Source organism: Nylanderia fulva, unplaced genomic scaffold (genome assembly GCF_048542155.1).
Source record: "Nylanderia fulva isolate GAGA-0341 unplaced genomic scaffold, ASM4854215v1 Scaffold7, whole genome shotgun sequence".
NCBI classification, from domain to species: Eukaryota; Metazoa; Arthropoda; class Insecta; order Hymenoptera; family Formicidae; genus Nylanderia; species Nylanderia fulva.
The window spans coordinates 1,309,742-1,320,776 of NW_028190807.1; the positions used below are offsets into that span (position 1 = coordinate 1,309,742).

Below are 11,035 nucleotides of genomic sequence, written 5' to 3' on the forward strand. Positions count from 1 at the left end.
TTCCTCAAGAGCAGAAACTTTTCGCACTGTTGGGACGGAGGTGGAAGGGACCACCAATTGATCAGAGTACAGGAATCAGCCGGCACTCGTCGAATCGGTTCGACGCGGTAAACTTTAGTTTCCACGGCAAAGTGCACTCCTCCGTCCCGTCCCGCTTAATTACTCATTCGGAAAGTTGGTGAAACTCGCTTTAAGCAAGTTCCTTCCGCAACGCAGCGGCTGGAAGAAGGAGCTCCGGCGCATCTCGCCGTACTCGATATGCGATTACGCAGAATAAACTCGCGTCGATCGGACAAACTCGTGGAAATTACGCGGCGCAGCTTCGAAACTCTTAATGGCTAAATAACCGCTTTTGCTGCGCGTCCTCCCGCGTCTCAATGTTTTCGCTCTTAATCGATTGCGCCAGTTTTATCTCTCGCGAATCTATATAGTCTTTCGAGTCGAAATTTTCTCCCATCGTCTCTCGCGCAATTTTCAATTCTATACCCATTTTATAAAAAAATCAAGCTAAATTATTTACCTATGTACTTTTGTCGGAAGCTCTTACTTCAAGTTTAAAACTGATTGTCCAAGATTTGAGGTAAGTAGAAACTCAATTTCCATGTAAATGAAACCTATTAAGATCCTGTAGAAAATGTATGAAAATATGCGTGATAATGAGACGAGAAAATTTCGACTTGTGCTTTCTAGGCGACGTTAAAGATAATAAAGAATATTCGCGAGGTGTGATTTACATGGTTTTTTTTTTCAGATACGGAAAACCCCAAAGTTACAATGTGTCCCACGTCCTTCGAAGTCAGATTGAGTCCGGGGGAGCGAAACCGTCTGATATTCTGGCAAGAGCCAACGTTCACCGACAACGTCGCAGTGGAACACGTTTATAAGACGAAGGTACGTGCGGCTCGTATATTTCGCGGCACTATCAATCCTCAAATGTGCTCAAATGCGCAGTTTTTCTTCTTGCAAAATCCGCGGCCGAAATTCGTCACTTTTCCGTCGCGCGGACGCTTCTCGAGTTAATATTCTCAGTTTGCGCGCGATCGTTGACAACGGGCGTATACATTAATATCGAGAACAAAGATCGTTCATTAATTATCCGTTTCATATATTTCGAGACTTTGCGAAAGGACTCGCGAACGCAGTGAAAGATATCTGCGAGATTTTCTTTGCTATAGTATATCTTTGTTCGAAAAAACCGTCGCAGTGGAATACGTTTATAGGACGAAGGTACGTGCGGCTCGTATATTCCGCGGCACTATCAATCCTCAAATGTGCTCAAATGCGCAGTTTTTCTTTTTGCAAAATCCGCGGCCAAAATTTGTCACTTTTCCGTCGCGCGGACGCTTCTCGAGTTAATATTCTCAGTTTCCAAGTTTGCGCGCGATCGTTGACAACGGGCGTATACATTAATATCGAGAACAAAGATCGTTCATTAATTATCCGTTTCATATATTTCGAGACTTTGCGAAAGGACTCGCGAACGCAGTGAAAGATATCTGCGAGATTTTCTTTGCTATAGTATATCTTTGTTCGAAAAAACCGGCCGGGACCGGACGATTAATCATTGTCAGAGGAGGGCGACGCCCCTCCCGTTTTCCTTTTACTTTTCTGGCGTTTTGCCGGCAAAAGGGGTTGTACGTGTACTTTATTAACGTAATAACAGAGATTACCCTGTCTGTGCGCGCGATAACCGGAGCGCGGATAATTGGTGGCTTTGCGCCCCCTCGATAGGGCGGATTATAAATGATCCTGGACATTATGCAACCTGTGACAGTTAATCTGATTAGGCAAATTGAAACGAGGATCTCGCGCGAGTAAGTAGCTGCTTCGTTAATCGGTCGTGTAAAAAAAAAGAGAGAGATCGGGAGGGAGAAAAAATATCGAATCCCATCGCGACGATCACTCATTAATTTTTGCCGATGAGCGTTCAGGCGAGATTGCTCCGATATATATACGTACCCTCGAGAGATATTCTCCTGGAGGGAAATTTGCATGCAGTCGCGCGCGAAAAGTTAATTATCGTACATCTCTCGCATATATGTATATGTATAGGGTCCCGGACACGTGATGTATCCCGGAGTTCACAGCGTGCGCTACGTCGCCTCGGATGCAGCCGGAAATCGAGCCGAATGCCATTTCTCGATACACGTGAGAGGTAAATTTACGCTATTGTACCCCTTCTCCACCCCGAGAGACCGGAAACGGATTCTCGCGGCGAAACGTGTTGCGCAACGCAACGCAACGTCGATTCTTTTCAAACGTGAAATATTATCACGTTTTTCCCTCTCCTCCTTCTAGGAAATATACAGGGTGTATCTAAAAAAGTGCGACTTTTACATGATTCTTTGTCGAAAATTAAGGGGGTTTTCTTATATCAAAGTTCTGATGAAAAATTAAATAGGGGTTGTTAGTTTCATCCTCTTATATAACGATACTGGGAGATACAAATAATATTAATAAATATTCATTTATTTCCTTCTCCTCCTTTTAATAAATGTACAGGGGGTATCTAAAAAAGTGCGACAAATTTTACATGATTTTTCGTCGAAAATTAAGGGAACTTTCTTATATATATAAGTTCTGATAAAAAATTAAATAGGAGTTGTTAGTTTCATCCCCTTATATAACGATACTGGGAGATACAAATAATATTAATAAATATTCGTTTATTTCTTTCTCCTCCTTCTAATAAATGTACAGGGGGTATCTAAAAAAGTGCGACAAATTTTACATGATTTTTCGTCGAAAATTAAGGGAACTTTCTTATATATATAAGTTCTGATAAAAAATTAAATAGGAGTTGTTAGTTTCATCCCCTTATATAACGATACTGGGAGATACAAATAATATTAATAAATATTCGTTTATTTCTTTCTCCTCCTTCTAATAAATGTACAAGGGGTATCTAAAAAAGTGCGACAAATTTTACATGATTTTTCGTCGAAAATTAAGGGAACTTTCTTATATATATAAATTCTGATAAAAAATTAAATAGGAGTTGTTAGTTTCATCCCCTTATATAACGATACTGGGAGATACAAATAATATTAATAAATATTCGTTTATTTCTTTCTCCTCCTTCTAATAAATGTACAGGGGGTATCTAAAAAAGTGCGACAAATTTTACATGATTTTTTGCCGAAAATTAAGGGAACTTTCTTATATATATAAGTTCTAATAAAAAATTGATTAGGGATTGTTAGTTTTATCCCCTTATAACGATACAGGGAGATACAAACAATATTAATAAATATTCGTTTATTTCCTTCTCCTCCTTCTAGTAAATATACAGAGTGTATCTAAAAAAAGTGCGACAAATTTTACATGATTTTTCGTCGAAAATTAAGGGAACTTTCTTATATCAAAGTTCTGATGAAAAATTGATTAGGGGTTGTTAGTTTCATCCTCTTATATAACGATACAGGGAGATACAAATAATATTAATAAATATTCGTTTATTTCTTTCTCCTCCTTCTAATAAATGTACAAGGGGTATCTAAAAAAGTGCGACAAATTTTACATGATTTTTCGTCGAAAATTAAGGGAACTTTCTTATATATATAAGTTCTGATAAAAAATTAAATAGGAGTTGTTAGTTTCATCCTCTTATATAACGATACAGGGAGATACAAATAACATTAATAAATATTCGTTTATTTCCTTCTCCTCCTTCTAGTAAATATACAGGGTGTATCTAAGTAAGTGCGACAAATTTTACATGATTCTTTGTCGAAAATTAAGGGGGCTTTTTTATATCAAAGTTCTGATGAAAAATTAAATAGGGGTTGTTAGTTTTATTCTCTTATATAACGATACAGGGAGATACAAACAACATTAATAAATATTCTTTTTATTAGTGGAAAATATCCAAGTTTCATTTTTTTAATTTGTCTGAAATTTGAGAAAAAAGTAAAAACTTAATTTTTACCTCCCTCTTTAGAAAAGTGTAACTTTTCAAGGACGGATATAAGCATGAGTGTCCGCAGAGGAGACATTTACCCTCCTTGAAATCAGCAAAAAAATTAAACATTTCCTCTTCTTTTGAACACCAAAATTTATTTGCATATGTAATATAAAAAAATTAAAATAAAACAAAATAAAAAAAAATTATTATGCCCCTTCCTGAGCAAAAAATCCTGCGAACGCCCATGGATATAAGAATATATATTGATCATCACATTGTTTTAAGAATATATATGTTTATACAAGAAACCCTCCTTAATTTTTGAAAAAGAATCATCTCAAATTTTTCGCACTTATTTAGATACACCCTGTATTCCGTAATTGCGGAGAAAACGATCGATCAAAATACGCTTGTATTTTTGCAGAATCCGAGGAGGATCATAATCATAGTTCCGAAGTGAGTATAAAACATTTTTATCTTCTCTCTCCCGTTTCTAAAAAAAAAAAAAAAAAAGAGGGAAAAATATTGCCTTTTACATATTAATAAAAAAAAATAAAAAATAAATTTTCCGCGAACGAAAATATCTAGATATCGATATCCTCTCCGGGAGCGTTTAAAGCGAAATGGTTTTGTCGCGCGTTCGCGGAAAGAGATCCTTTCAAGGATATAGTCGTAGATTAAAGTCGCGGGAGAGAAATTCATGTGCGAGACCGGGGCTCAATGCACTTATCTCCTCGTTTAGCCGAGATTCTACAGAAGAAAGATGCTGATGTGTCCCGGCAGACCGCCCCAGTCCGTGCCGAGCTCCTCTTACAACGTAAGTAGACGAGAGGTTTTTCGTGATTGCGCAAGAGAGCGAAATGTGGGTGGGAGAGGGATGAAAATTCTACGACTATCCTAATAACCCGATTTGCAGTGGCAAATACCAAGCGGTTGTTACCTGAGATACACCAGAATCTTCTCGGGAGCTTATCAGCGGCATCCGGAACGTCGGCAGAACGGTTATCAGGATGCTGGCGCTTCTTATCGCGAACTTCCGCCCATCCAGCAGATCCAAACTCGCGAAGACGTCGCCGCGCCGTACAACAATGATGATTGTAAGTTATAATGTGCTCGTTTTTCGCTATCGAGACAAACACGCTTATTAATGCAAGTGAATACAAAATGTTCTACAGAGGGACAGAAAAGGGAGAGGAGAGTTGGACTCAGGATATTGGCTTTTTTTAAGAGACGACACACAATTTTTTTTTTTTTTTAAATAGAAAATATACTAAAATAAAAAAATGTGTGATTTATCGCTGTCGCAGGATTTTGATCTGGTTTTTAAATTTATAACGTTAAAATGAATTATATAAATACCTGTATGAGAATAGTAATCTACAAAAATATATATAAATACTATATTAATATAGTATAATTATTATTTATATAATATAATATTTATATTATATAAATAATATCTAAATCTATGTAAATAATATAAAACTGTATATATATATAAATGATATTTATAACAATAAAAAATATACAAACAATGAGAAAAGCATCAGAAAAATGTCACAACTATACGTTCGAGAAATAAATAATTTATCCAGCACACTAACACCAGCGATTCGAATGCAGCCGCGGAAAGGAAAGTCGAGGAAAAAGAAGAAGAACGAAGTGACATCGAGAAGTATATCGGCAATCAGCTCGATTATCGAGAAAACACTGCTGTTGGCTATTGGCAGCGCAGTGGCAGTCCGTGGCATCGATCGCCCTCGAATTTCGAATTTCCAGGCCGCGATCTATCTCAGGGTCTCTAAAGGTGAAAAACGAGACGCGCGAACGACAGGAGAGGAACGCTTTGCAATAACGACCGACGTGATCGAAGCGCAAGCGGATCGGAATGTTGAACGTGCTCGCGCCCGGGAAGCTCGTCTTAACCCTACAATCGACGCCACCCTTCGTCGTCGAGAGCGCCCTCGCTTTAGCCCTGACGATCTTGTTAGCGGCGCCGCTGATCGTGCGCGTTTACTTCCTGCTCGTACGTGATGAATTATCTTCTTCGAATAAGATAGCCCCCGGCAGCGCTGAATTTACGCGAGTGTAACCGTAGAAGTGGCGCGCGACACACGAATGGTGTGTAACAACTTTTATTCGGGATTCGCGAAAGCCAAGAGAGAGAGAAAACGAGTTTTTTTTAATTTTTTATTTTCCTTTTTTTCATACGCGACGTGCCGCGTTATCTCGGCAAAATGTTCGGGAACGCGCTTTAAAACGGCCCGGGTGTCGATAACTCTCGCACCCTCGCAAACGCTTCCCGCGGTGGTTGAGCGGAAGCACTGCTGGACTGTAAATTTTCCAATTTCTTTCGCAGCGAAACCGCGATATAACGCTGTTTGTAACACAATAGCGCCACCACCACCACCCGGGTACTCCATTCAAGGCGATGTACAGATCGAATGGCCGCTATATCATTAAATTGGCGACGAGGACATTTTCTCGACAGGATCTACGTCTTTCTTATACGGTGTGTTTCTAAAACCACGTCAGATATTTTAAGGGTGTAATCTAGGTGTCAAAATAAACATGGATTTAAAAATGCTTTTTTTCCGAGTTACAACGCCCTAAAAAGCCCTGTTGAAAAAATCATTTTCTCGATCTGTGCAAAAACCTCGGAGGGAAAGAAGCATCTTTGAACCCATGTTTATAGGAACTTTTTTTTTATTTTGACTTCTAGAATACATTCTTAAAATTTCTGACAGTTTGAGAAACACCCTGTGTATAGAAAGTTTTTTTCCGAGTTACAGCCCCCTAAAAAACCGCGTTGAAAAAATAATTTTCTCGATCTGTGCAAAAACCTCGGAGGGAAAGAAGCATCTTTGAACCCAAGGTTTATAGGAACTTTTTTTTTATTTTCTAGAATACACTCTTAAAATGTCTGAGACAGTTTTAGAAACACCCTGTATAGAAGCTTGCGCAATTATAGGAAGGTTCGAAAATGACATTAAAATGTGTCTTCCGTGCCTAAAAGACTTCCTGGAATATGTTGTTATTACGTGTAGGAGCCACTGAAGGTCTTCGAGGGGAAAGCCACTTCCTGGGCCTCTCGTCGTCGTCGTCGGCATCACAATTATGCTCAATCTCGGTCATTGGTAACCCATTATCCGGCTCGAGTCGCGACCGAGTCCACTTCGAGTTCCAGTCTACGTCCGGATTCGACTCGCGGGATGAACTCCGCGTCGGTTTTGCAAAGCAGCGACGCTACGTCGAGGATTTCCGGCCGAGTCGAGAAACGGCGGATCGTCGATACATCGAGCCTCGATTACCGGGCCTATCGTCACAAGCTGGTCGAGGCTACCCTGAGGAAGCGATACGACGACTCGCAGCCACCGGGTGACGTCGTCTTGAACTCGCTGCACCTTAACCCGGCCGATTCGACGATCGGCGTCCGATTGAACGATCGATACGATCACAGCCTCTTCGATTTCATCGAGGAATATTATGACGTCGCCGGGGCGAAGAACCGGAACAAAATCCTCGAGTATCCTCGTCCGATGGAGCATTTTTGGAGCAAAGCCGCGAGAAGACCCCGAACCACCGAGAAGGAGACCGAAACGATTCCCGACGAGAGTGTCGAACGTCGATCTCCCGAGGACGGGAACGATTTCCCGGAAAACGACAATGGCAACTTTGCCAAATCGCCCGGGATGGATAATAACGGGAATCCGTGCGTTCCTTCGCCGGCGCGAAGCATCTCGCTCGAGGATAACGTCGTCCCCACCATCGCCAGGAGCGATTTAAATTCGAAATTGCAGGTACCGAGAAGAGAGATCGAGATTCTACCGCGAAACTGCGGGAGAGGCGGATGTGACGTGGAAAAGGACGACTCGTGGATGCCGAACAGCCTGGCGAGTGCCGAAATCGTCGAGAAGAAAAGAGCAAAGACGATCGCGACCGGCCGATCGCGCGATTTTAAGGAAAATGACCTGGAAAATTCCCCAACCCGGAGATCCTCGTCGGGAAAACGTGATCGTTCCGCGGAAAAGTCGCGCTTGATCTCGGCGAGTTCCAGCGAGCTCGTCAGCGTCTGCAGCGATTCCAGCGGTAAACGTCGACGAAATCGGGACGAGACGACGCGTCGTTCGCGCGAGTCATCGATCAGTCGCGCGTCCTCGCGTCCTCCCTGGATGTCCGGGAACCTGCGCGGGACCTCGTTCAACCGGAAGTACGGAAATGCTTCCCGGGACGCGAAATCCACGAGGCGCGGAGCCGCCATTTTGTGCCGGGAAGATCGGCGGACGGATGTCGTAAGTCGTAAGAGTTTTATCGCGTCCTCGATCGCTTGTCAACAGCGGGACAAATCGGGGGATGTCGGAAGCGCCAAGCGAGCGGAAAGTAACGACGTCACTTCCGTCCATCCTTCCGTGACGAGGGAACCGAGATTAACGAGCCGCGGCGGCGCGAAAAAGGAGCCCGGAACGACGTCACCGGACGTCGCTGGGCGAGATCGGTGGAGAAAGGAGGAGAATGAGATGGAAGAGAGGTCGACGAAATTAAATCGCGACGGAAGACGACGACTAAGAAGCGCGGAGAATCCGTCCAAAGGCGCGTCGCTAAGCCCGAAGATTGAATTATCCGGCGAGGTGTTAAGCCCTGCCGACGATACCGATAAATCCGCGATCCCCGATGGCGAGAGACCGGAGGAGCTGGTTATAACCCGGATCGATCCTCGGGGAGACGCGAAAGGAGCGGTCCCGAAGGATATAAAGTCTAATAATATTAATATTAACGTCGTCCCTCGGACAAAGCTGCCGAAAATTATGCAGAATCCGCGAGCGAACAACAATCTTCCCGGGAAGATTGACGAGAGCGAGAAACGACGAACGGATGCAAATTCCGGGACTAGGAGCGGATTAAACGCCGCGAAATTGAATACTCGATCAAACAGCGCGGCCGAGATGAGATGCGACGAGTCTTCGAAGGTCGATCCGGAGGAATTGCAGCTTCCGCGACGCGACTCCAACATGGATCTCGTGATGAATGAGGGTTTAAAGAGGTATATCAGGATACTGAAACATAGCTTGCAGGACGACGATAATCAAGAGGACGCGGTATCGTTGGCGTCTCTGAGCCTCTCCGACGCCATCTTGTCGGAGCCGAAGACGCCTCTGTCTCCCGAGGAGACGCAAAAATTACAAAATGTACTCGATAAGATTGAACAAAATCCTGAATTATTAGGCGAGAAATAGTGTTTGGATGTCGAAGCGTTGTGTAAAAAAAAAAAAAAAAAAAAAAAAAAACAAACAAATATCATGTGTACACGAAACACATTGCACGACATTTACAACATCGTGTTTTTCGAACGTAATTATTATAAGCTTTGTTATATAAAACGATTTGCAGTTTGTTGCGCATTAAGCCAAGCGTAACGAATTTCGAATGTAAACTCGTTTAAATTGATAGTAGGAATAATTAAAACAAAATACAAAGAGCGAAATAATTGGCGAGCAAACAAATAGAATCGTGATCGATGTTTATATATATTTATATATATATATCCCCCTCCGGCATTATTATCTTTATCAAATCGTATGTATATTACTCTAACAAATATTATATTATGTGTACGTTTGGAATAATAATGTAGATATGTATTTTTCCATATATTATGGAGCAAAATTTAAACTCAAAATCACTAAACATTGATCGCAAGAAATTCATATTTTTGCGTCTGCGCGCGAGGAAAATTATCATGTAACTTGATTTTTCTACCAAGTAAACGTCTTTTCAATATTGGGGAGTAAATTATCGCTGCTTCAATTTACAATTGCGATACTAATTAAGAAAATTGAGGGTTGTCTCTCTTTCTCTCCCTCTTTTTTTTTTTTTTAAACGATGTATCGTATTATTTTGCGCGTATAATTACAGAAGCAAGTAATACAGTATTTACTGCTATATCTAAATAAAATTATATAGATGATCATCTAGATGAAATTTTGGCGTCATCTTATCTTTACATATAGATAATAAAAATATGTATTATTTATATTGTTCAGATATTTAGAGCCATAGCTCATAAAAATATTTAATTAGTAAATTATCTAGATGAATCGCCATATAATTTTATCTTTTATCTAGATATATATTTAAAATAAAAATCTAAAATGCGAATTTGCATATTTTTGTCTCATCTTTATCTAACTAATTTAAAAATCATAACACTTGAAGTTAATTTAAACTTGGTGATCGTTCAATAGCACAATTTCTAGCAAGGAAAGCTAACATCCGCGACATAACAATGAACCGACACGATTAAGTGCCGTTGGCGAACCGCAAAATAGTTAATGAACAGCCTCAAACAGTTCTCTCTTTGCCTCTCTTCCTCTTTGCCCGCGAGATGTTGCCGCATGATTTACGTACGCAGATTCGCAACGCAATCTCTTAAGCAAGTTAGCGCCACCAGCTTATTAATGAGACATAAAAAGGGGAAAGAGGACAACGGCAACGTGCAGACGGAAAGTGTTTCCCGGGATGACAGTCACTTACCGAAGATATAAAACCAAGTTGCTCCGTCATCTTCGCGCAAAACACGTTTTCGCACTTTTGACTATGATAATAATACAATAACGACATCGTAGCGATCATGGTGACGAATGGAAAACTGGTTGTCTCTGAATTTTATTTATTTTCAACAACGTTCATCCGTGGAGAAAAATTTGTCGCTTTTTGTGCACTTAAAGTGTGCTTTAGTCAGAAAAAAAGTTTGATATTAAAAGAGCCGCGCTATTAACGACGTTGTCGAAAGCTACTTGGATCATCGCTATAATGTACTTTCATCCCCTTCTGTGCAGTCTTTGAAGCATCGGGCTTTCGGTGTAACCTAATCAATCTTAGTAATCTGACGTGGATTGACTTTATATGATTAACGACGGCATTTGGACAGTTTTTGTTTGCCACTTGGACTGTTCACCCCAGCCAGTTCTTTTCGCAACGACTCCATCTAAAAGCTCCATCCAGAAGAGCTTTCCGGAATTTCTTAACGCCAACTATCTGACCTATTTCTTACTTGTGTAGGAAGCCACTTGCACCAGTCGAGGCACAATCAGCAACAGCTGGCGATCCACGTTTTCGCGTTAAAAATTATTA

The 11,035-nt window shown here is 41.1% G+C and overlaps 2 protein-coding genes across 6 annotated transcripts in view; one reads left to right on the forward strand and one right to left on the reverse strand.

Moving 5' to 3' along the window:
- The window catches only part of LOC114934663 (uncharacterized), a 46,463-nt gene that overhangs the window by 32,681 nt on the left and 2,747 nt on the right, over window positions 1-11,035 (forward strand). For 3 of the 4 annotated variants that reach the window (XM_085488541.1, XM_029307360.2, XM_029307359.2), the window contains exons 17-21: window positions 752-891; window positions 2,053-2,155; window positions 4,329-4,360; window positions 4,647-4,721; window positions 4,821-5,001. In XM_085488541.1, the coding sequence (XP_085344667.1) occupies window positions 752-891; window positions 2,053-2,155; window positions 4,329-4,360; window positions 4,647-4,721; window positions 4,821-5,001 (531 nt within the window). Of the gene's footprint in view, window positions 1-751; window positions 892-2,052; window positions 2,156-4,328; window positions 4,361-4,646; window positions 4,722-4,820; window positions 5,002-5,079; window positions 5,315-11,035 lie in introns of those variants that run through there. The other variant, XM_085488542.1, reaches the window with a different exon arrangement.
- Window positions 4,411-11,035, reverse strand: part of LOC114934665 (uncharacterized) — a 40,533-nt gene continuing 33,908 nt past the window's right edge. Inside the window, exon 12 of one of the 2 annotated variants that reach the window (XM_029307363.2) lies at window positions 4,411-5,027. In XM_029307363.2, the coding sequence (XP_029163196.1) occupies window positions 5,007-5,027 (21 nt within the window). In that variant the 3' untranslated portion in view covers window positions 4,411-5,006. The remainder of the gene's footprint in view (window positions 5,028-11,035) is intronic. The other variant, XR_003820327.2, reaches the window with a different exon arrangement.